At 43.0% G+C, this 26,047-nt stretch overlaps 1 protein-coding gene across 3 annotated transcripts in view; it reads left to right on the top strand.

Annotated features, from left to right (window-relative positions):
- Positions 1-314: 314 nt before the first annotated feature.
- REPS2 (RALBP1 associated Eps domain containing 2) overlaps positions 315-26,047 on the top strand; it is a 91,702-nt gene continuing 65,969 nt past the window's right edge. Inside the window, exons 1-3 of one of the 3 annotated variants that reach the window (XM_077343151.1) lie at positions 2,348-2,420; positions 3,482-3,573; positions 22,699-22,822. In XM_077343151.1, coding sequence (XP_077199266.1) covers positions 2,363-2,420; positions 3,482-3,573; positions 22,699-22,822 — 274 coding nt within the window. In that variant the 5' untranslated portion in view covers positions 2,348-2,362. Of the gene's footprint in view, positions 892-2,347; positions 2,421-3,481; positions 3,574-22,698; positions 22,823-26,047 lie in introns of those variants that run through there. The other 2 variants (XR_013232026.1, XM_077343150.1) reach the window with 2 other exon arrangements.

The raw sequence follows: 26,047 nt of genomic DNA, 5'->3' as shown, positions 1-26,047 counted from the left end.
TGGACAGCCCCATCCGGGTGCCTCGAGCAAGCACGCTCCGCGGCCCCCCGAGAGGCCGTGCTGGAGAGCAGGGGTATCGCTGCATGGAAATGGCTGTCAGCGGCGGGGAAGCCCGAGGACTCTGCTGATGTTCAGAGGCACGCCTTTTCTTCGCCGTCGTCTCTTCCTCGGTCAAGTCCTCGGAGAGCGAGGGAGCAAGCAAGCGCGACGCCGCGTTTCTCCCCCTGGGCGCGAAGGACACCCTCCCTCCCTCCCCCCCTCGCAGCCGGCAGGGTTCTGGCGCTGCCCTTCCCTTTCGCTCCCCACCCCCGCCCGAGAGGCCAGCCCTCCCCAGAGGCCGCCCCGTTCCTCCTGCGGCGGGTCGGTGTGTGGCTGCTGCGGCAGCGCCGGAGCGCCGCTTGGGCACGTGCCCCGGGGAAGGGTTTCCTCGTCGTCCTCCTGCTGGAAGCGGCGGCCGCCTCCCGCGCTCGCTTTGCCTGCCTGCCTGCCTGCCTGCCTGCCTGCCGCAGAGAGGGGGAGAAGCCGGGAGGCGGCAGCAGCGGCAGCTGGAGGAGCCGCGCTGCAGAGCCCGAGCCGTTCCGCACCGGGGAGGAGCACTAAGCGCTGCACCGTCCCCATTGCGGCGGCCCTGGCCGAGGAGTTGGGGCGCCCTCCCTCCCGCCTGGTGTGGGGTGGTCCCCGCGCATGGAGCCGCCGGGTGCCGCGGCCAGCGCCGCTCTTTTCCTGGCCGGGAGCGAGCAGCAATTTTACGCCGAGCTTTTCTCGCTTTGCTGCCGGGGCAGCGGCCAAGCTGCGTCCGAGGCGGGGACGGCAACTGCCCCAGCCGCTGGGGGGAGCAAAGTGGCCGAGCTCTTCAGGGCGTCGCAGCTGCCCCCGGAGACGCTGCACCAGGTAAGCGGGCGGGGAAGGGCGGCGCCGGGAGCCTCGGGGCGGATAAAGTGGAAGAGAGGCTTTCGGGGAATGTGCAGAATGCTCTTCTCGCCTCCGGGAGGACGCGCTTCCCAGGACTCTCCTGCCAAGCCCAAATCGAGCTTGGGAGTGGAAGGAGGGACGACGGTGTCGGCTGCCCGAATTGCTCAATGGCACCAGCTGAGGGGCGCTTCTCAATGCCCCCCCCCCAAAAAAAAACCCTCACACACCGACGATGCATCTTGCCTGAAGGCAGCCTGCTGTGATTGGGACGCAAAGTTTGTTTGGGTCGCTTTTGCTTTACAAACGGGGCTGCTCCCCCCCCCCTCCCTCACGAGCTGTCTTATTTCATGGGTAAAGGAGAAGGTCGATATTTACTCTGTCGGACAACGAGGTAATAGGGTCAGAGGGCATCTTTGTGGCTGCCATAGGGTATGTGCTGAAGTTAATGTGGAGTTATTGTTGAAAATAAAGCCTCTGGCTCCTTGACAGATCTCGGTGGTTGGCTTGGTCTTAGAGAGAAAGATGAAGTTACACCATCGCAACTCATAGGACCGCTCTGCTACCGTAATTAGCAAATGCTTGGTAAATTACCATGGAAGAAGTTATATGCTATTCCATATGTCCGTGCCTGGTTCTTAAATACTGCTTATTGGGCAAAGTATTACTGGTTAACTCCTATTTCCCCCCCTTCAGGGTTTGTCAATCACAGTGGAAGAGAGTCTTTATTTTTATGCTGTCTCATTATCTCACTTCCTCTATTTCCTGTGAACAACACACTAAGGGAGATGAAAACAAATGGAAACTATCATAATTGTTGCAGCTGCACAAGCACCAGGAATACTGTTTACTGGTGTTTACTATACACCTCCTCCGTTACCAGCTGTGAAATGCCATTAGCTGTCTTTGGCTTTTAAAAAAATTTTGGTCTGCTCTTTTGGCACATGTCTGCTCCCATCTCAAAATCTTGGAATCCTAACATCACTAGTTTGAGAAATATTGATAGTCCGGCCTGTTACACTAACAATAGTATGCTAATTCGCACAGTTTAATCTTTGGTATATTAATATCTGAATCAGTAGAGTGCAACTTGATACGCTCATAGCTGGATGTTTCTGGCTGTCTGCTTTTTTTCTGGGATGAATTCAAGACCCACATACCATTGTGCTTACAGGCAAAGAGCAGGGTTTTGTGTTCAGTTTTGGGGGGGGGGGGAGAGCGCTTTGCTGTGATCTGGGAAGACTTTGGACACAGCTGAAGGCCCAGCGCACCTGCTGAGAGCTCTTCTTGCATCTTCTGTGTAGCCTCAGAAATAATGGGAGCTGTCAGAGGAGAGAAAGGAATGTGCCCAGACCACATCTCTTTGCCCTATCCTGTATAACGAGGAAGCCAAGTGCAGATGACAGAGGGTGCTCTCCTGGCATTGTTTATATATCTATCGGCAACTTCCAGCATGGAATATTCCTCATTCCCGGTTTTACGTAATGAGGAAGGAGACCACACACGACTCAGTGAGTGTGACAGCGTGCAGTTCCCAGCCGATATAAGCAACTTCCATTGATTTTAATCTGGATTTATGCATGATTGGTTAAGGCTAGGGTTGCAGCCTCTGAGTACAGGGGAGATGAAAGCCAGATGCCACAGTTATTCCCTTCCCCCAGTGGTTGGCTTTCAGGCATGCAGACCACTTGTGGAAACATGTTCCTTTGCCCTGATTTTTTTAAAGAATTGGATCAGGGTAATCAAAAAGACACTGGAAGGAGCAGAAGTTATTTCTTGCTTTATGGAAGACTAGGAGTAAAGCCCGTTGCATACTGAAATGCAACAGGCATTAGGGAGTGGTTTGGTGTGTGTGTTGTGGAATGGTGTCTGGTCATGTGGTTGTGCTTGTGGAAGTGTTTGCAGGATAGTAGCCAGCAGACATTTTGTCATATGGAAAGATGGCTTCCTGCATGTAACTATGCCATACAATAAATGAACAAAATAGCAGTCCTAATTTTATCCTCAAACGTTCCTGTGAGGTGGGTTAGGCCAAGCAATTGACCGACCCAAGCTGAAATGCCAAGGGATCTCCAGACCCTGCCTGGAAGTTGGTAACTCCAAGGTTGACCCCCCCCCACACACACACACACTATGTGTGACTCTTAGACACATGCACTCTCTCTGGATCACAAGTAACGTCCCACCTGAGAAGGAGGCATGATGTCCGAAGTGAGGCATGGTGGGGCTGGCTCGCTCTCAACCCAGTGACCGGGCTGTAGCAACAGGGCCCACCAAGCAACAAGGGTGACAAGACATGGCTCTCCAATTGGTATCAGAGACCTGCAGTGCTCTGGGCCAATCGTCTCCAGTTGTAAATGGTGAGTCGTCGTGAGCACATGTTTTATTATATGGACATATGCTTCTCAGTTGTACCTACCTATCTATCCAAGCTCACTTGTAAAAAGAGTTTTATCCACATAGCAACAGCTCTGTGAGGTAGGTTAGGCAAAGACAGATTGACAGGCCCAAGGTCACCTAGAAAGTGTTGCTGGCAGAGTAGAGATTTTAATTGGGTTTTTTTACTTCGCAGGCAAAGCACTGTGCCATGCCAGCTCTCTTTTATTACTTTGTGCCTCTGGAACAATGCTGACATTGAATTCAAGACTAAAAATAAGTTCACAGGTAAAGAACGGTGTTCGTTCGTAAGATTTTAAGAAGTGATCTTCAAAACCACTTGTTGCATATCGAAATACAAAGGACATGTTTGAAAATTGGGAACCAGGTAAAACTAGCCAAGCTTGAATAGCACTAATACTTGTTTCTCTGTTGTTTCCCTGGTAACTGGCTAATGTTTCTTGTGACTATAATGGGAACTTCTACTTTTGCGTGGCCTTGTTTTGACTTCTAAATGCGTGGAATGTTCCTCTAGGTATAATCCACTTTTCCTCAATACAGTTAAATCAATGTGTACAGGGGAGAAGCAGATGGTGGACTCTTTCCTTTACCTGAGAACCTTTTCCTGTGGCTTGTGATGTAATGAAAAACTTCTATCATGACATACAGCTGGCACTTTTGTATTGTTTCTGTAGAAGCAGTGGTTTTGCTAGTTTGCACTTCTTGCTATATGATCTGGTTTGCATTAGCAGCTTGTAAAAAGCAGTTAGTTTTAATAAATTTGCAGATATGCTTGTATTACATTGCACATAAGATTTGTGTGTGTGTGTAAAGTGTCATTAAATTGCAGCTCACTTATAGTGGTGTCTCACAGGGTTTTCAAGATAAGAGATGTACAGTTTACCATTACCTACCTCTGCATAGTATCCTTGGCTCCTTTGGTGGTATCCCCATCCAAATACTAACAAAGTCCAACCCTCAGTAACTTCCTAGATCTTATGAGATCAGGCTAACATATACGATGTAGGTTTTTTGGTTAAAGGTGTCTTTATATTATTTATAAGATAGAATTGTATGCTATGGAAGACTGCAGCTTGTAGTCTTATGCCATAATGAGAATGTTATTTGCTTATTTATTATTGCATTTTTATACCGCAGGGTGGTTTATATCATAGTATAACAATACAGATTCAAATCAATTAAAACATTCCATAATAAAATACAGAAATCTAGGCAAAATAAGTAACTAAAATCATTGTTACTTTTTACCTATACCATACTGTTCAGGAGTGTCCCTTCTTCCTCGACAGTTGCAGGGGGGAGCAGGAAGAAAGAGGTTTACATTTGTTTTTGCATTACGGATCTATAAGTAGTGTTTAAGGAGGCCAGTTTGCTGGTGGATTTTTGGAACTCAGCCATAGGACCAGCGGAACTGTTGTTGATACTACAGGGCCCTGATTTCCTCTGGGATAGTGTTCCACCATGCCGGTGCCAGGGCCCTGGTCCTGGTTGAGGCTGGTGGAATGAGTTCCAGGAGGAGATCAGGGCCCTGATGGAGCTAAAAGGCCCCTGCTCCCTCCCTCCCAGAACTCCCATCAGTGCACTCTGGACCTGTTTGCACTGTTACAACTATCCGTTTTTAGTATTATTGTTACGGTTATTTTAATGTCATGGATTGTTTCTTGTATTGCTTATAAATTTTATGTAAACTGCCCTGAGCCTCCAGGGAGGACGGTACATTAAACAAATAAACAAACAAACACACACACACACACACATACAGCGTCCTCAGAGTATATGCTATCTCCTAACTGAACGAGTGTTAGTAGTTTTGTCTAACGCTTTGATTATTTCATATGCTTTCAAAATATATTTCTTAGAATTTTCTCTGAATGATTTATTTTCTCTAAGAGATAAGAGATTGTATTTTGGAAGAACTGAGTCTGACTTATCCGCTAATCAGAACAGCATAATTATGAATTGTTGTCTAGTTGTATACCTGTGGCACACGTCTATCGCCTGCATCAGCTTGATGCCATCAAGGTTTTCCCCTCTGAAGCTTATTGAGATGCTGATACCAAACACATTATTCACCATTGGCATGCGCCAGGAAAATCCCTGCAATGGGTAGCCCGTTGTGCAGTGAATTGTGCAGGGTTGACCCATAGGGACCATGTGGGGCACACATGCACTAGTCCATTTAAGACATATGTAACTGAATACATATGTTGAGAAAGCCTGCCTTACTCTGAGTAAGGAAGCTGTGTACATTCATACTTCATGCCTAAGTTAGGGATGTATTTTCCCCTTCAACAATAGGGAAGCTGATACATTACCTTGCTTTCCCTCAGCATGCCTAACGTCTTTATGGTGACTTGTTCCTATGGTTACCACACATTGCAATCACAATTAGCACAGTATGTCCAACTAATGGGAACTGCTGAGCTAGGTTGTAAAGATTTTGAGGTGTTTTCATGGGCACAGTAACGATTAAAAAAAAAAGTGCCAGGCTTTTCTACAAATGGTAATCTGACTGGAATATGTGCACCTGAGAACACAATTTCTCTTAGGTAAATTTCATAGCTATTTTTATATCCTTATTAATTGTCATGACTAATAATACTGTTAACATGCTCCAGTCTAAGTGATGAAAAGTGACAAAGATTGCTGCACTTCTGGTTTCCTTTCTGCTGGAGGAGACAAGACTAGAGGTGAATAGTGTGTTAAATATTTGCTGATTCACAAATGCAGAAGTGTGGAGGCAAAGGATCACCAGTCTGCAAGATCACTTCTTATTCTCTGAGAGCGACTGATCCTGCAGGTGTTTCACCTTCAATCAGCCCTGAGCGCTGCTGTCTCTCCATGCTCATGTGCTTCTGCTGCTGCTTCTCAGTGGGGACGACATCCGTCACCTTCTTCAAGCTGTAATGGGTTTTTGAATGAGAGAGATAGCTGCCCAGAGGCTGTTAGCAGTCAGACCCTCCTCATACTGAGCAGTAGTTTATAAACAGATATACAGAAAATCCCTTCTTTAATATTGTATCAAATATTAATTTGCAGCATACTATCTGGCTGAAATTGAAATAAATGTCAACAGTATCTCAAATACAAAAATACGTAGTCTGCTCCCAAGCAGGAATGGAAACATGAACACTAGCCAAAAGTTAATCTCTAGAACACACCTGGACACTTAGCTTAGATTCTGTGGGAACATAGGGCTGTTTCTCTAATGGGTTTCTCTCCACGCAAAAGAGGTGCATAAATTTGGGACAATAAGTTCTCTAAGAACTGGTAACTTATTTTGTGAATTTCTCCATCTCTCTTCCCCATCTCCCCACAGACCTCAAATAGCAATTCCCAACAACATGCCCCACCTTGATAGTGTCCTGTCTGGTACTCAGTGGGTTATCAAAAAATATTAACTGCTTTAGTTTTACTCAGGTAGAGCAATCACCATTATTGGCTCCTTCCTAAAAACCCATCACCTGGAAAAACCATCACATGGTACAGTCATTGCCACACACAGAAAATCCCATCCGTACTTTATTTTACAGACTAATCCATCAGCATAGCCCACAGTAACATTTTCCCTATAAACACCCAACACCAATCTTTATGTTTGCGTGTGTTCTAGGACTCTCTGCACGCCCCCTCCCATTTGCATATGGGTCTGCCTTCCTCTTCTATGTGTGTTCTTGGATCTGATACACACATCCCTACTTGCATATGGATCTTCCTCTTTATTTCCATGATATGCTGCCCATTTTACTGCTGAATCCACAGACTTCCCTATCCACAATGTAATGATAAATATTGCCTGGTTTTGCTCCCTGTTTCCCTTATGTAAACGTCTCTGTGTTGTCTGTGCTTTTTGCAGGGTGTTTATACCACTTTAATTCTCTTCAATAAAAAACTTAACAGTTTACACCTGGCTGGTTTATTTAGAGTTTCTTAAGCAAACATCCTGGGTTCTGGGTTCACTATCCTAATGTGCATTACCTTTGGCTAGTTTGAAATGTATTTGTAAGCAGCTTTTGAGGTGAACTTACAATTTTTTTTGTGCTTGATGTTGTGTGAGACATATGTGTTCTTAGAAGTTCCAATTTACCTCAGAGACTTAAGACACATGCTTAATTCACCCACTGAAATCAATGCTTATTAAAAGTCATAAATTGTAGTGAGATCACGCCTTTTAGTTTTACTTTGGATCCTTTTAGTTACTCAGTAACTGAATTATAAAGAAACAGTAATACCTCACAGCATAGAATACAGTAACTCAGAAATGAGGAATGCCTAAACCGTAAACATCAAATAACATTTTTAGGTGTTTTATGTTTACAAAATAATGTTCTGTGAAAGAAGGGGGGACCTCCTTAACAGAGTATGTGTTAAAGCTAAACAAACACAAAACCAAAAAACAGAAATAACTCTGGGCTCATATTTTCCATAGATACAACTACGAAATCCAATGAATCCAGAACCCTTTGCCTTCATAATCATCGTGTGTTTTCTCTTCTGGCTTCTGTTTCAAAACAAATTAATCAGTTCTTTGCCTCTTTCACTGTAGGATTAGTTTTATAATTTGTTTCCTGGTAAATTATTTATTAATTATGAGGTAAATTTTTGGAAATGTAAAGGACACCCTTAGCCGAGTAAAGGACACCCTTAGCCGAGTTACATCCTTGTGAGCCTGTTGACATCAGATGACTTAGAAGACTGTAAATCTGTTCAGGATGGCACAGTATGTTATTCAAGATGTTTTCCCTTCTTCTATTGCTATGAAATAAATATTTATTAGGTTCCAAGGGCATTTTGCTAATTGTTTCTGCTAGTACTCTTGCAGAAAGAGAGCAGGGTGCCACACCTGGAGCAGTAAGATTGTAGAGGAGGTGGACAGAAATCAGGAGGACCCTGAAGGATAAAAGAGAGGGGGCTGCAGCTATTGCTGGAATAAGAAAGGCAAACCCCAAGTACCAGCAGAAAGAAATAGAATTTTCCCCATTCCTGTGATTGTTTGCACCTTTCTTTCAGTTTTTACTGTTAAATTAACCTTTGTGGAATTCACCCACTCAGTTATTCAGATTCACTAATGAGATTCTGATTTTAGTGTAGAACAACACTGAAACAGCCATATGATTTCATAGGGAGAAAGAAGCTTCATGGTTTTTAAAGTAAATGGCAATATATATTTTAAAGGGTGTAAGTGACATATGAACTCACTCACTCCTCATCAGATTTCCTCTTTCATTTTAAGTGAAAGAAGGCAGCAGTGAAGTGGTAGTGCTCAGGGAGGTGAGAACTAGGAAGGATTGTGAGGCACTCCAGAGTGATATGCTGAGGCTGGGCAAGCAGGCATTAGTGTGGCAAATGAGGTTGCACATGGGCAAGTGCAAAGTAGTGCACATTGGAGCCAAAAATCCTAATTAAAAGAACACATTAAAAAGGGTCCTAACTGACAGAGATCACCCAGGACAGAGATGTTGGAGTCATGGTAGATAACTCACTGAAAATCTTGACTCAGTGTGCGAGGACAATAAAAAAGACAAATGTTGACCTGGGGATTATTCGGAAAGGAACTGAAAACAAATCAGCCAGTATCATAATGCCGCTGTCAGGAACTTCTCCTGGATGTTTAGATGGAATTTCTTTTGAATTAATTCCATCCCATTGGTTCTTGTCCGTCCCTCTGGGGCAAGAGAGAACAACTCTGCTCCATTTGTTTGTTTGTTTGTTTGTTTTTTAGATTTATATACCGCCCTCCCCAAAGGCTCAGGGCGGTTTACATTAAACTAATCAACAATACATGAAACAGTCTTCGTTAAAAACATACAGTAATTAATAACAGTATAATAATATAACAGTATCTACCGTGGACTTCCTCTGGGCTGGGAAATATCTGGAGATTTGGGGCGTGGAGCCTGAGGAAGGTGGGATTTGGGGAGGCGTGGGGCTTCGATATGGTTTAGTGTTGTAGAATCTGCCTTTCAAAGCAGCTGTTTTCTTCAGGTAAACCCATCTGTCCTCCAAAATTAGTTCCCAACGATGCAACTGCTTCTTCCCCAGTGCCAGAATCCCAAATTCAAAATCCCATCCTCCATATGGCACCCTTTTAAATACTTGAAGATGGTTATCAGATCCCCTCTCAGTCATCTCTCTAGGCTAAACAGACCAACCTTTCCTCATGCATCTTGGTCTCCAAACCCCTCACCATCTTTGTTGCCCTCCTCTGGACACGCTCCAGTTTGTCTACATCCTTCTTCAACTGTGGTGCCCAAAACTGAACACAGTACTCCAAGTGAGGCTGAACCAGAGCAAAGTGGTACCATCACCTCCCATGATCTGGACACGATACTCCATTTGATACAGCCCAAAATCCCATTTGCCTTTTTAGCCACTGAGTCACACTGCTGACTCATGTTCAATGTGTGGTCTACTAAGACTCCTAGATCCTTTTCGCACATGTTACAAGTCTCCCCATCCTATATTGAAATTTTTGCACTCTGCGGGTACTAATTTGTTGGTGATTCCTGGCCCCCAAAAAGTTCACTTGGCCTCAACCTTTTTGTTCCTGGTCCTGGTGGAATGGACTCCCGGAAAAGCTGAGGGCCCTGCAGGAGCTTTCACAGTTTTGCAGAGTCTGTAAACCAGAGCTCTTCAGCCAGGTCTTGGGATGAGGCTGGGGCACAGAAGATCTAATAGGCCTTTTCCTCAGATTAGAATGATAATCTATGTCCTGGAAATCTATGCCCTGAGGCATTGAGAGACTGGAGGCAGACTGGGGGAGTGAAGGGGGGAAGGGGATGCAGGATGACTTTGATTTTTTCACTGACAGAGTTGCTATCTTGTAGTGGTAATGGTAATGTTTTTAATGCCTTTATTTTCTGTGGGGTTTTATTCTGTAACCTGCTGCGAGATGTTTTATGAGAGCGGCATGTAATAAATCTGATAAATAATGATGATGTTGCTCTCAGCATTTAATCATCTGAGGCTGTTAAAAGATTTGTGACTATTTCAACCAGTTAAAAACTAGCATATAGGAAGTGCACACTGTATTTTGATAGGAAACTCATCCATGATGGAGCACTCTACAACAAAGGTCCCTTAATGAGTTCAGGTTCTGTATCTTGCCCATGACGCAGCAGTAAGAGTCATGAATACTCCAGCAGCTCAGCATTCTTAAAAATCTCTTTTCCCTAAATTGCTGCCAATAAAATAGGCCCAATATTTTAACTGCAAGAAGTCGAGGGAGGGAATGATCCTGAGCAAATGTGATTTGTACATAGAATCATAGAATAATAGAGTTGGAAGGGACCTCATGGGTCATCTAGTCCAACCCCCTGCACTGTGAAGGACATTCACATCCCAATCGCTCATCTACTGAACCTGCCAGCCCTTTGCCTTCACGGAATCAGCCTCCCCGTCAGAGGGCTGTCTAGTCTCTGTTTAAAAATTTCCAAAGATTGAAAACCCACCACCTCCCAAGGAAGCCTGTTCCACTGAGAAACCACTCTAACTGTCGGGAATATATAAAATATTATTATTATAGATAATAAAAGAGCAGAGGTGTGGCCCTCAAAGTGGGAGGGCAAGCCCAGCTGAAACGATGAGCTGGAAGCAACCTAGCAATCACTAACTGCAGCTGCCAGATAAAGTTGGCCTTGCAAACAATGACCTCTCAGAAAGGAAGGAGGGAATTGGCCGATGAGAGGGGACGGAAAACATTTAAGTCCCCAGCACATTCCCACTCCTCCAAATCATGGCTTAGGGTGATTTCTTATGAGACATCTGAACTTGTGCTAGTATGCTTTCCTCTTCACTGGGTTAAACAAACAACAAAGAGAAGGTTACTTGGAGTGCTGCCAGGATCACAGTGCTCTTAGCCCTTAACCAATCTGATGTAATGCAGTGGGAGCTCATTTAGCCTTGTGGCCTGGTAAATGATCACTGGCAAGTGTTACACCTAGCAAGCAACTATTGTTTATGGTTCACAAACAGCACCGGCTATAACTAGGTTCCCCCACCTTTTAATTCATGGTACTAACATGCTTCTGAGGTTGAAGGATAACCAGGAGTTTCTCACACAATCGTTTTTCTACTTGGAATTTTAAAGCTTGTTTTATAAAAGATACATATATTTTCAATAAAACATTTCCTGTAATTTTTGAACTGGTAGCACTTTAAAGTTCATATCTGGGGGGGGGGGGGTTTCTGGCTGATTCTAGAACAAATGTTTTGTAGCCTTGCCTGTACACTGGAAATTGAGTAGTTAAGTAAACTTAGATTTACAGAAAAAAATCTGGCTGATTAGGTATAACTGGACTTGTGTGTCTGTGTTCTTTCTGTGCATTTATTTATTATATTTATATACCGCCCTCCCCGAAAGCTCATGGCATGCAAGCAATACATTTTACCCTGGTTTTCATCAGTGCTCTCACATCAACCCTGTTTAGCTTCTGAGATCTGACAAGATTGGGCTAGCTTGGACTGTCCAATTCAGGGCCACCTCCCTGCTACTTGTACCTTGAAAATGGCAATTAGCATCAGTCATCTCATATGCACACATGTAGACATGCAAAGGTATAATTTTGAAGGCATGGCCTTAATTTGTAAAAACAAGCATAATTTTAATCTAAGGTTCTTGTTCTTCTCAGTCTACATCACTTTTCTGAGGATTTCATTCTCAGTGATCCAACTCTTATTGAAGAAGACGGGAGCCAAAACATTTCACTAATGACTGCTCTGTTCAGTCATCCACTTAACTCCCTGTATTAGTGTATAGGACCGTTTATGCCAGGGGTAGTCAAACTGCGGCCCTCCAGATGTCCATGGACTACAATTCCCAGGAGCCCCTGCCAGCATTTGCTGGCAGGGGCTCCTGGGAATTGTAGTCCATGGACATCTGGAAGGCCGCAGTTTGACTACCCCTGGTTTATGCACTGGGAACTTCACTGCCTCAGCGCCCATGCAGGAGCACAAATCGGGGCCGGATGAGGTGCACCGGGCCAAAAGCTCCCCTGTGTGGATGCAGGAAGAGGTGGAGCAACCAGCCATGACTAAAACTCCAGCCTGCAGCCCAGCATGAAACCTCCAGTGCATAAATGGTCTAGCAGTATCCTTTCAGAATCTTGGGCTTATTTGTTTGCATCACTGGCTGATTCCGCATGAGGGAGGTTTTCTGTGGTGATTGTGTTGCCAGTGTGATTGATGGTCATTTTGCACTTGCTGTGGAGATTCCAGATGGCATAGGGTAATCTGTTTATTTACTTTTATTAGCCATGGTTTCCCTTTCATACCAGATGTCCATTCCGTTCCCCCCCCACTCATCATACTGCCATCATGATTCAGCAGCACTGATTGAGAACAATGATATTCTAACTCCCCTTTAAAATGCCATTACATTTCAGTTCTGAACAACAAGACATAGCAGCAGCCCCCCCTTCAGTCATTATGTAATGAATTTGCTCTTCCTATATATTTGGCCTCTGTTGAAGGAATGGACAAAACACCTGAGGCCAATCTCCGTAGTTTTACTTTGTCCTACTGTACTATACGACTGTACTATAATATTGTTGGAATATGCAAGATCTATAGTGTGTATGATTCAAGAACACGAGGAATATTCTACAGGGGACATTGGAGGAGATGTGTTAGAATAGGAAGTTTCTGATATTTTAATACTAATCTCCAGTGTCCTGATTGGCTCATTTGGAGACTTCCTGTTCCTTCCTCCCTGCTTGCCTCCAGAACTGACTGAATGAACACAGAACAGTTAGGAATCTCTCTTGCCTTGTTCTATACAAAGTTTGTTTATCTTTTAGTATAAATAAAACTATTATTTTAAGCAATATGGTGTTGGGCTCCTTTTGCATATTTAAACTCTGCCAACAAATTTAGCCCTGTCTCCAATTAATAAAGTAATATTAACTCTCTCCATCCCATCTGTCTTTATTTGGACTCCATTTCAGTGCTAGACTGGCCAAGAAACTGGTGCCAGTTCTCCACCCTATCCCCGGCTCCCTTGTTTTGAATTGCTGTATTCTAGAAATACTGACTGTGCTATGACATTGCCCTACCCCCCCCCCCAAGAAAACTAAGATAAGCAGTTCACTGAAAATGTAGAGGAAGTGGGCGTTTCTTCCATCTAACCACAAACTGTACTATCCCTTTCAGATACAAAAGATTGTCCCAGCAGTATCATAGTAGGAAACACTGTGGAGTATCTCCCCTGATCCTTTCAGTTTAACCAATTTTTACTTATGAGTTTAGTTATTGTGGAAAAACAAACTGTGCATGACTTCTGCAGAAATAGTGGGCGCTGTCATATGGAATTGGTGGGGAGATTGAGTTGAGTGGCTGAAATGAAGAAAATACTCTGTACGGAATCAGTCACTGTAGAAGTATATTTAAATTAAAACACAAAGAACAAGAAGAATTCAAATGTCATGGGGGGGGGAAATTGGGGAAGAAAACCCATTCCTAAAGAAGAAATTACTGTAGCTGTGAAATTTATTGTTTTCAATCTTGGATTAAGACCAGGTAGCTATTCAGGTGACGCCTTTCTATTTGGTAAAGTACACCACATTTATCATGTAAGATAACATGTGGTATGAAACAGAATTAAGCCATTGTTGAAAGAATAAGATTGTAAAGGTTTTCATGATAAGCTGATTGTCTGCATTCACTCATGGTCCCCTTTCCCATTTCATCACCTTATCAACATCTTCTGGGCTCCTTGTCCTGCCTAATTAAAGTCACTTCTGTGGCTCTCCACAGGAGGAACTGATGCAACACAGTTCTGCTAATATTTCAGGAAATATACAAGCCCAACTTTCTTTCCTCCAGAAGTCCTGTTCATGATGCAATTCATGTATTAAGTGCTTTGGGGGGGGGAGTGTCTCATTGTGCACAAAAGTTTTTTGCATGGGCCATTTCCTTGTATGTAAATTTGTGCTAATGTTAGCTTAACTATATGGATTATTTGCATGGTGCTTTGCAGTGTTGTGGTCACCATTGTAATATGTAGTTTTCTGCGTGGGTTATTGGTATTTCCATTCTGTAGAAGGCTGAGAGAGCCAGAAGGAGGGCTGTCACTTTGACTATCTAGTGCAGGGGTAGTCAAACTGTGGCCCTCCAGATCTCCATGGACTACAATTCCCCTGAGCCCCTGACAGCTGGCAGGGGCTCATGGGAATTGTAGTCTACGGACATCTGGAGGGCCACAGTTTGACTACCCCGATCTAGTGCAATGGTTCAAGGTGGAGGTGGAATGTGTTATGCATGAGCCGCAGGGAAAGGCAACATATAAATGAAATATAATAATGGATCTGTACTCCAGCCTGAGTGTAACAAAATGCATGTTCTGTTAGATCTGCATCATGGTTTGCATCCAGTCTGGAGAGTCTGTTTGTCACGAGGAAGCTTCACTTTTATTTGCTGGTTTGTAATATCTGTGAGGAACTGGACCTGCAAACCCCATTCCTAGGATTTCTTCGTTGTTGGCTCTCTGCCTGGTGATACTCAAGCTTTCCTTCTTCCCTGACTTCCAAACGGTGTTCGTCCAACTTCTCTCTGGTTAGTAAATCCTGCTGGACTAGATGAACCATTGGCCGTCTTATGAGGTATAAAAGATATGAAATATGCCAAGTCTTAATTCCTTGGCTTCAGCCTGTTCACATTTTTACTTGTGATATGTCACATAAATCTAACAGAACAATGGAACATCTGGAAACTGTTTCCAGATTTATTTTTGTTCCAAGTCAAGGAAAGGATCATGGCTGTTTCTAGTGGTTTCTCTTCCATAGTCACGTGCTGCTTCTCACTAAAGCTGACCTTGGCTGCAATCCAGGAGCAATATTGCAGGTTTTGTTATCATAGGCTAAGATGTAAAGGTCTGTAGTAGAAAATACACTGTGGCAGTCCTCTTTCTCTAATAGTAGAGAGTGACAGTAGGTTTGTTTCTTTCATTTGTTTCCCCTAAAGTGAACTTGAGGTCAAATGAAATATATCTAGAACTCACAACCATGAACACACATAAAACTGCCTTGTATTGAATCAGGGGCTTTTCGCACGCCTTCAAAATCGCACAATGGTTGCCAATTGAAAACGCTACTGATTTGCCGTTATGCACAACGTCGTTGACAATCTGCCACACACCTGAAAACGATCTGCAAAAAGCGCTTCCTTGTAGCGCTTTCAGGGAAATCCCCAAAAGTGGATTCACCCTCCGGAAAGCGATACACTCCTGCAACCAATCTGCAACACTAGCGAAAAAGACCTGTGCGTTAACATTGTTGCGGTTTCTACAAAGTCCCTCCCCCTGGTTCTCTCCTCTGATCTTCCGGCGAAGCGATCGCCATTTTTTTTTTCTCCGAGCGAGCGGGGATAAACGCACCAGCAAGCCTCTGTTTAGAGGCTTCCCCGGCTTCAGTCCCTCCCCTTCAGTCACTAAGCACAAACAAGAGAAGCCCGTTTGCTGATGTATTTTCCCTTTATTTTTTACACATTCATTCAGCCGAAAATCAGGCCCGTGAGAGGGGGGGGGGTTTCACTCGGAGGGAGCGTGGCAACGAATAAATGACAGCTCAAACACACCAGGCAGCTGGATGGGTCTCTCCGTTGCAACGAATCGACACAGATTCGTTGCAATGGGTCTGTTTTTTTTTTTTTTTAACTTTCTAAAAGGGAAAGGGGCTGTTTGGGAACATGCTAACGGCTGCCCATTGGCTGCTTGACGGCCAGGGGCGGGACGAGCTTGGCAAGAGCGCTTCCTTTCTAGCGATTTTTGCCGAGACCGGAAGCCTGTGGGAAACGCTACAAAACGCAACTGGATTCCACTACAAAGGCAGGTATGCATAACGACGAATTCCACTATTTTAAATGGTGATTTTTCATTCAGCAACCAATTTGCTACAAAGATCCCGGTGCGAAAAGCCCCTCAGTATTGTCTACTCTCCAAGGTCTTTCACATAACCTACTAGTCCTTCCAACTGCAGATGATGGGGATTGATTCTGAGACTTTCTGCATGCAAAGCAGAGGCTCTTCCACTGAGCTCCCAAAAGGGAAAAGCTGGTGCAGTTTTAATGTGAGAAATTATGAATCTTTTTTATTTGTATAGTATGATAATGGAATGATGTAAAATAATAATGTTTTGCTTCAGTGAGCAAATTTTGTTTCATAAACCTCGGCTCTTGGCAGTTAAATTATTTATTTCCTAAAGGCTATTTCCTAAAGGCTATTGGAAATATTCCTCCATTCTTGTTGCTCTCATTTGTGCATTATGTTACAGATTTCAGTCCAAAAGGAATATAAATCTCTTACTGGCCTAAATCTGAGACTAATCCCTTTCATAGCGTTAGTAGAAAATCAATTTCCTCTTCATTGTGTCAAAAGTTTTTAAGGTCAATACAGTCTGGAAACATTCCTGATGCATTTTTTCCAGCTGCATAATGTCTATCTGGTTTGTGATATATATTGATCTTTGTGCTTGTTCTTCTCATCTGTATAAAGACAAATAGGATTCCTAGTTTTTTTCCTCTGAAAATGTAAAGGGAAGGATTTTTTTCATATATTTTCTGGGGTTGTATGGTAAGGGAAATAATATCAGTCTGAGTATTTTTCCCCTCTTCTGCAATCCTTGGTATTGCAACAGTGGTCTTTCTAGAAGTGAAGATTTAGGTGGTTGTTAAACATATTGATGAATCCTTAGAACCATGAATGTAAGGAAAAGTAACGACTTGTGGCCAACTTCTGCATAAGCAACAGTAAAAGAACCAAGTTTGAGTTCAGTGGGCACCTTTAAGACCAACTAAGTTTTATTCAAGGTGTAAGCTTTTGTGTGTACAAAAACCTTTGTCAGATGATGAAATAGGAGTCACAAGACCACACATAGAAATACAGAATAGTTAATTGATTAGTACACAGCATACTGAAGATGTTTACCATATCCAAGGGTCTTACAGAAATAGGCTAAGTATCATGCCATCATTTGTTTCTAGCAGAAAAACATAGTAAAATAAAATGTCAAGATTAATGAACACTCAAAACAATGAAATCCCCAGGAATCAATAGGGATACTGATTTCTTATCTCACTACATATGCTAACTTCATCCAGTCCTTACATCTGCTTTCCCAGCAATTCCCCAGAAGGGCCACAATTCTCTTCATTTTATTTTATTTTTTGTTTGGGATAACAGAATTGAATAGTGAACTGTAATGGATTTTAATGAATGGAAGAATGTAATGTAACTTAGAACGAGAGATTGTGACAGTTCTAGACTCATTTTGATGAACTCTTGAAAACAGTATGGGAGGCAGTCTACAGTTGGAAGGGGAATTAGCAAAAAATTGCTCCCCCTTCCCTCAACAGGAAAAAGTTGGATAATTTGAAATGTGGTATTGAAGGAGAGTTTTACAGATACCATGGACCTCCAAATGACATATAATTGGGTACTAGATCAGATCAAGCATGAACTCTCTCTAGAAGTTAGAGTGACTATACTGAGGCTATGGTATGTTAGTCAAATAATGAAAAGACGAATAACTGGAAAAGACAATAATGCTAGGAAAAATTGAAGGCAGTTGGAAAAGAGGAAGACTCAACATGAAATAGATTATTAAGAAGGGAAGCCATGGCATTCAGTTTGTAAGGCTGTTAAAGACAGAATGTTTTGGGGGTCATTAATTCATATGGTTGCCATAAGTCCAAGGCAATTGCATATGACACACGCAAACACTGCTTTGACTGGCAGAAGTGATTTCTGCCAGCTGAAGATGTTTGTATCTAAGCTGTGGTCTTTTTACATGATGATGTTCTGAACTAACTCCAGTCACTAATTTGCTTATACATTTAAGGAGTGAATAGAAGACAAAAGTACATCAATATCATTGACAACCCAGCTCAAGGTTACATTGTTTGATTCTGCCATCTTTGATATCAGGATAAGTAATTGCAATGTAGCTGGGAGTATTTTTCAAAAGGTCCAGTATAAAACAAAATGGCCTGTCAATTCTGCAGAAAGCCAAAAGAAGAGGAAGAAGAATCACTTGATTGGCGTAGAAGTAAACAAAAATATTTATTGAATCGTTGTTTAAGAGTATTCTTAACAAATCACACCAGGGGTCCTTTGATAAGAATACTCATAGACAGCAGTTCAATAAATATTGTGGTTTATTTTGACGCCAATCCAGTGATTCTTCTTCCTCTTCTTTTTGGGAGTATTTTTCATGCATGTTCACAAAGATAGTAGTTTGCTGCTGAAGTTGATGTGGGAGTAAAATCTCACTCCTTTGTCGTTTTTACTGTACAGTAGTGACGATTAATTTATTTCTGGCAAGTTTTGCTCCCTTGTGGAGAAGGATATATGTCCCATTATATTCTCTGAGCTTGACTAAGAATTGATTGTTTTGAAAAGGGCACTCTACTAAGATATTTGCACCTGAATGATTTGTGCCTGAGTGACCAAAAATAGTCACACTCTTTTGCAGAATTATATGAACAGTAGGCCAGGGAATACTGCAACTAAATTACAAAGCTGTTGTTCCAGAAAAGAATTCTAAAACAGGCTAAAACAGGTGAGGCTAGTTCCCAGAGGCAGGGCTTATTCAGTAATGGCACCTCACTTATGGCTAACTGTCCCTGTTGATGCTCGCCTGGCACATCCTCTTCTCTGTGCCAGGCTAGGATGTTTGTTCACCAAGTCTTTTAATGAAAGAATTGGATCACTTTTGGTCTGTAAACTTATTTTAAGCTGCCAGTGGTCTGGTATTTTGGGGTCTGCGTTTTTTTTTTTTACTGGGCTGGATTTTAATGCAGGGTTTTAATTAATACATTTTAAATGTTTTATTATTTTTATTTTGGAAGCTGCTTCAGGCAGGTTCCTGAAGGGGCAGTATAAACATTTCATAAATAAATAGATGAATGAATGAATGAATATATTAATATTAGCAGTCCCCTTGTGTCTTGGATTCTATGTTTCATAAAGGACAAGGATCTAATTTGTAATAATGACATTGTGTGCCTCAATTGGGAAATCTTCAGCTTGCCAGTCTTGGAGAGAAGCTAGTGATATCTGTAAAACCTCAGTAAAGAGTGCTGACTTGGTGCTAGGTTACACAGTCAGCAGACTACATCATAAAACGCTTCAGTGTACAAAAATCAATCAAAAGAAATATGGATCTGCAGTGAAAGTAACCGATTTAAAGGATCTCTCTGGGGAAAAAATTGTATTGATACTGGAGTCCAGGAGGTGCAACGGCCTCAAGATTTATCGATGCATATTCTGCGGGAAAGAGTACAACTGCACTTTCTACGCCAAAGGCCAATGGGACAGAATATAATTTTACGGGAACGACAAGATGTAGCAAGCCTCGAGATGAGACCCCCTTAAGAAGACCGAAAGCTCATATTGTTTTATGTTTAATGTTATACTGTATTCTATATTTCCATTTTTATGAAAAAGGGGAAGCAGTGTCTCTTTCTCTCTTGTTTTTTTTTGTCTCTTTTCTTTTGTAGGCATATAGGTAATATAATCATTAGTGCTGAAAATGTAAAATGGGGTTCCCCCGCCTTATTTTTTGGGCAAAAGTTTATATCACTGTGGAGTCAATGTGGGGTCGTATATTCTCAAATGATGATTATATTTCTATCTTTATGAAAATAAAAAAAAATCATTATAAAAAAAAAAAATAAATAAAACGCTTCAGAAAGCAGTTTGTTGGTGTCACAAGTTTGCATTCCTGTCCTCTAGAAAACTACAAGTTTGTTGAAGGAGGAGGCTTTCCCCTGATATTTAATTAATTTAAAAATGCTCATATCCTGTCTTCCAGAACGCCAAGTATGGCTAGTGGTGCATTGATAGGGTTTTCTTAGTTCAAGTATGCTACCCCAGCACTTGTATTCTGAAATTGTACATTCCAAAACAGTTACACCATATGATATGAACAGCTGCGCCTCTGCTTGGCGTGCAGAAAATCCCAGATTCAATCCCTGGCAATTTATATAAAATAATAATAATCTGTCAATAGGTGTTCTCTGCATCAGACCCTGGAGAGCCCCTGGGAGTCTGAGTTGGCAGTTCTAACTTTGATGGGCCCAGGGGTCTGATTCAGTATATGCCAGCTTCATGGGTTCATCTGCTGCATGTGTAGAACAGTTCTGAGGTAATTTCATGTTTGGACATTTGAGTATCATTTCAAGACTCCTTGGGTGTCTTTCATCTTCAGTGCATGCACCTTATACGCATGCCTAATTAATTTTTTCACACTCCGCACAAATTAATGATCAGTAAGGAAGAGATTTGTTGCTCATAAAGTACAAAGGATCTTTGAGACACAAGCAAGGATTGAAAATCCTTTATGTATATTAAACGTAGATGAGATGGTGGAGTAAATGAATACCCAGCACAGTCATTACCATTTCATTGAGGATGAGGCAAAACTTCTCAGGTTTCTCATGCAGAATTGATTAGGGCAATCAGTCCTTTCTCACTTCAGAGAACGCTGCTCCTAGGATACTCCGGGGCTTGCTTTCACACCAGTGTGGTTTAGCATGGCAATGGAATCCCCTAGGCCAATTTTGCCAGCAGTAATAGGCCACCCAATGTCTATCTGCCCTCAAAGTAGCTCTGCTGATGAGGGAGTTAGGATATATAGAGGATAACTTTCGACACTTTGGTTCTGGAGCCACACTTAAATAAAATGAAGCACACAATTTTAACCAGCCTTTCTAGTTGCAGAACAAATTTAGAGTCCGGTGGCACCTTTAAGACCACCAAAGTTTTATTCAAGGCATGAGCCTTGAAAGCTCATACCTTGAATAAAACTGTCTTGTAGGTGCCACTGGACTCTAAATTGGTTCTGCTGCTTCCGACCAACACGGCTATGCATTTTAATATACTTTCTAGCTACAGCTGAAGCAAGGTTAATGAGCTAGAGTAGAAGGAAGTGCTCACAGAAATTGGACAGATTCAGTTTCTTTCTAAGGCCCCTAAAAAGCCAGGTAACTTGTAGCTGTCAAGTTAATAATTTGTCTAGGACACTGGAATTGGTATTCTGCCTTTTGGGACCAAACATTGTGGTTTGCTTATCTCTGCAGTGTTTACTGAAGCAGTTGCAAGAATTACAGAGAAGCAATTCCTTCTTGATATTTTTCAAGGTGACTTTTCTTTGCCAGATTCCTAGACCATCTGTTAATGCAGAACTTGTAACAGTGCTGGCATTTTTTAAAAGCATTACTATCAATAGAGGATACAAGGCAAGCCAAATAGAAGCTCTGCACATGGGTTAAAAACATGCTGTGAGACGAATACAAAAACTCTGTCGACTAACCAGGGAAGACAAGACAGCAGCAGCAGGCATCACAATCTGTCCATAATTATGTTCCCTGGAAAACACTATAATGTGGCACTGGGTCAGTTTAATTATAGCAGAGTTAAAACATTTTATTTAGTTCATTGTGAATACTTGAGTTACCTACAAGCTGGCTTTTAAAGTGAATTAAATCATGTCTTTGAAAACATTTCATTCATTCCATCAGGATTTTTTGTTTTAGTCCTTGTGGTAGAACCCCATTTTTTTCTGTTCCCCCCTCAGCCTTTATATTTCTGCGTTAAGTAGTCCATTTAGTTAAAAACTCTGAATCTTGACCAGAATCTACAGGGAAATGAAATTAATACCATGCTGTTAGTGAGTGGCCATGTGTATGCTTCATAAACTATTTTAGGAAGAATGGGATTTTGAAAAGCTGAGAAATAACTCTGCACCTCTTTGAAGTTATGCTTTTGTATAAGATAATGAAGTACTTCTTGTTCTGCTATTGGGAATGCATTTTATTCCCTCCTACATTGAGTGAGAGAAGGAATTTAGGTAACCATGTACCTGTTTTTGTTGGCGGTTGCTTTTTCTTCTTTTTAACTCTCCGTCATGCCCCAATTGGTACCAGTTCAGATTTTTTTCTCTCACAGTTATGGAAAATTGTTCTCTTTGAGCATGGGCAAAAGAAAGGTAATTAGTAGAGAAACAGAACAAAGTCTGAATCCAGTGACATCCTTGAAGAAGACCAAAAAAGCTTAATTCTGGATATAAGCTTTTGGGGGCATACTTCTTCATACACATGGAAGTTTATACCCAGAATTAAAATGTGTTGGTCTTAAAAGTTCCACTGGATTCCAGACAGATGTGTCTACTTGATGTCTATCTGTCCCCAAAGTAGCTCTGCTACTGGTATGGGAAAAGGGTCCAGGAGTGGAATGTTTTCTATGTCACAGCCTCTTAAGGGGAAGGGGTGTCTGCAACAGAATTGTAATAAAACTGCAGTGGATATTTACTCCATAGCATATATTTTCAGGATTTGAAGAATTAAATTGAAAGCTTGAAGCATTTTAACGATGTGGCCTTCCTCTCTTGTTTTTTCCAGATTACAGAATTATGTGGTGCTAAACGTGTTGGATATTTTGGACGGGCTCAGTTTTATGTTGCTTTGAAGCTCATTGCAGCGGCTCAGGCTGGTATCCCTGTACGAATCGAGAGCATTCAAAATGGTAGGCAACTTGTTAGTCTTAATTGATTGGTAATTAATGATCCTGAATTTGCTCCAAACTCATTGCAGGGCCACATCACATCAGAGATGATCATTGTAATGAGATGTTTGCCGCTGCCTTCCTACAGAGTCTTCCTTGGTGATCTACCATCCATGCTTAGTTTCCAAGCTCTGGCAAGAGCAGACCATGCCATACATTTCCTCCCAAACACACATGATCCATTTTAGGATAATTTTTCATTTGTGCAAGCAGCAAACTCAAAAGATTACCTTTTTAAAACTTTAAAAGATGGGGTGGTAGGGAAGTAGGAGGACAGAAATGGAAGTGCAGGAGCAACAGCTACAGGGGAACAGTTGCCAATTGTTGTGTAACAGACCACAGTGATCTGTGGAAACCTGAGCAGCTCTGCTGCATTGAGAAAGATCAGCTTTTAAGGGAGGTTGGATATGTTCCTATACCAGGTGAGACTGGCAACTAGCTAAGCCCATATCCTTGTAAGCCTGAACGTCAGTGAAGAACTGTCAAGAGTGATTTTTTGAGAATTCTCCTGTAAAATTAATCATGTCTTTCTAATGTGACTGTATGTTTTGAGATCCATATGTGTGTTAGTATTCTCTCTGAATAGTCTGCTATATTGCTTTGGATACCCCCGCCTAAGGTTGCCAGGCTGTGTGGGAAAAGTGAGGACTTCCATTAACATCCCCAGTGCAATAGCACTTCTAGAGTGACTGAGAAATGCCATCATTTATTTATTTTATTTGTTTATAGTTATATATCGCCCTCCCCCGAAGGCTCTGGGCAGTTTACAGGGAACAGGGAACAGATACAGATAACATGAGGTAACACATGTGACAACAGCAATAACAGTACAACAACAATAACCCCAACATGATAACAGCAATAATAATATGATAGAACTGCAAAGGAGCTGGTGGATGAGCTCCCTTTTGCAGGGCCTGCGGAACTGTTTGAGTTCTGTCAGGGCCCTGATTTCCTCTGGGAGCTCGTCCCAGCAGGTGGGAGCCATAATGGAGAAAGCTCTGGCCCTGGTTGAGGTCAAGCGGGCTTCTTTGGGGCCAGGGATCACCAGGAGGTTGGAGGTAGTAGAGCTCAAGGCTTTTTGAGGGGTGTAAGCGGAGAGGCGATCCCTCAGGTATACTGGGCCCAGACCGTGTATGGCCTTAAAGGTGATAACCAAAACCTTAAGCTTGATCCGGAATTCAACTGGGAGCCAGAGCAGCTGCTGAAGGATGGGCTGGATGTGGGACCTTCAAGGTGTTGCTGTGGGGACCCTGGCAGCCACGTTCTGGACCAATTGCAGTTTCCGGATCAAGGATAAGGGCAGGCCAGCGTAGAGCAAGTTACAGAAGTCCAGCCTAGAGGTGACCGTCACATGGGTCACTGTGGCGAGGTGTTCCGGGGACAAGTAGGGTGCTAGTAGTTTGGCTTGGCGAAGGTGATAAAATGCCAGCCTTGCTACCATCGTGATCTGAGCCTCCATAGAGAGGGAGGAATTGAGTATCACTCCCAGGTTTCTGGCGGAGTAGGCCACTGCTAACTGCACTCCATCCAGATTGGGTAGATGCACTTCCTCGCTTGGACCTTTCCTGCCCAGCCACAGGACCTCCGTCTTTGAAGGGTTGAGCTTCAGACGACTCTGCTTGAGCCACCCCATCACTGCTTCCAGGCAGCTGGCTAATGCTTCTGGGAGAGAGTCAGGGTAGCCATCCATCAGGAGGAAGAGCTGGGTGTCATCAGCATATTGGTTGCAACCCAGCCCAAACCTCCGCACCAGTTGGGCAAGAGAGTACATAAAAATGTTGAATAGAGTTGGAGAGAGAATTGCCCCTTGGGTGACGGCTTGATGAGCTCTCTCCTAATGCTACCTTCTGTTCGCGATTCCGGAGAAAGGAGATCAGCCACTGAAGGGCCGTCCCTCTGATCCTGGCATCAGCAAGGCGAACTACTGTGATCTACTGTGTCGAACGCTGCTGAGAGATCTAATAATATAAGCAGTGCTGACCCGCCCCGGTCCAGCTGGTGAAGGTCATCCATCAGGGCGACTAGCACTGTCTCTACCCCATGGCAAGGCCGGAAACCAGACTGGGATGGGTCTAGGACCGAAGCTTCTTCCAAGTATGCTGACAATTGGTCCATGACTGCTTTTTCAAGCAATTTCCCCAGAAATGCTAAGTGCAAGAAGGGGCGATAGTTGAGTGGCTGTCGTGGATCCAGAGAAGATGTTTTAAGTAGTGGGCGAACCACTGCCTCTTTTAGTCCCTCCGGGAATTCTCCTGTTGAAATTCTCCAGTCATCACACTGGGGGGAACTAGTGTTTGCCCCAAACTCAGTGTTTTAAGCATAAAGTTTTGGGCAAATACTAGTGCATCACCTGGCACAATGATGGCACCTCTAGGTCATACTAGAAGCAGCATCACAGTGGGGGTGCCAGTTGCACCCCAGCCCCCAATTCACCTGGGAAATTTCTTTTGCTGCCCTGGTGAGTACCAGTGGGCAATGATAGCAGGGAGCAGGAGATCTTCCTGCCCTGATCAGGAAGCTGGTAACCCAGTCCCAAGCTCAATTAATAGGCATTACTTTTCACCTCATGAAAGCTGTGAGTCAAGAGATACACAGATTTTCCAGAAGCTTCAACTGGAAATGGTACAGAACTGGAACCATGAGTGGACAACAGATCTTTCTACAAACCTGAGAAAGGAACCAAGCGTGCAGAAATGCAAACCTGAAATCTAAGTCGAAATGCAATGGGGGGTGACCACCCCAATAATAGAAGTAGCACCTACATTTTTAAAATAAGAGCCTCTTGTGGCGCAGAGTGGTAAGGCAGCCGTCTGAAAGCTTTGCCCATGAGGCTGGGAGTTCGATCCCAGCAGCCGGCTCAAGGTTGACTCAGCCTTCCATCCTTCCGAGGTCGGTAAAATGAGTACCCAGCTTGCTGGGGGGTAAACGGTCATGACTGGGGAAGGCACTGGCAAACCACCCCGTATTGAGTCTGCCAAGAAAACGCTGGAGGGCGTCACCCCAAGGGTCAGACATGACTCAGTGCTTGCACAGGGGATACCTTTACCTTTACCTTACACTTTTAAGAAATGAATGCCCTCCAAGATCTCAGTGGCTATTATGGGAGTTGCTAAGGAACCACAAAAATATTGTCAGCCTTCAAAACTTAAGTTTCTATCAGAGACAGGGAAGAAGACCTTTCAG

Source organism: Paroedura picta, chromosome 6 (genome assembly GCF_049243985.1).
Source record: "Paroedura picta isolate Pp20150507F chromosome 6, Ppicta_v3.0, whole genome shotgun sequence".
NCBI lineage: Eukaryota > Metazoa > Chordata > Lepidosauria > Squamata > Gekkonidae > Paroedura > Paroedura picta.
Note: the sequence above shows the minus strand (reverse complement) of the source record. Positions and strands in the feature narration are given on the sequence as shown.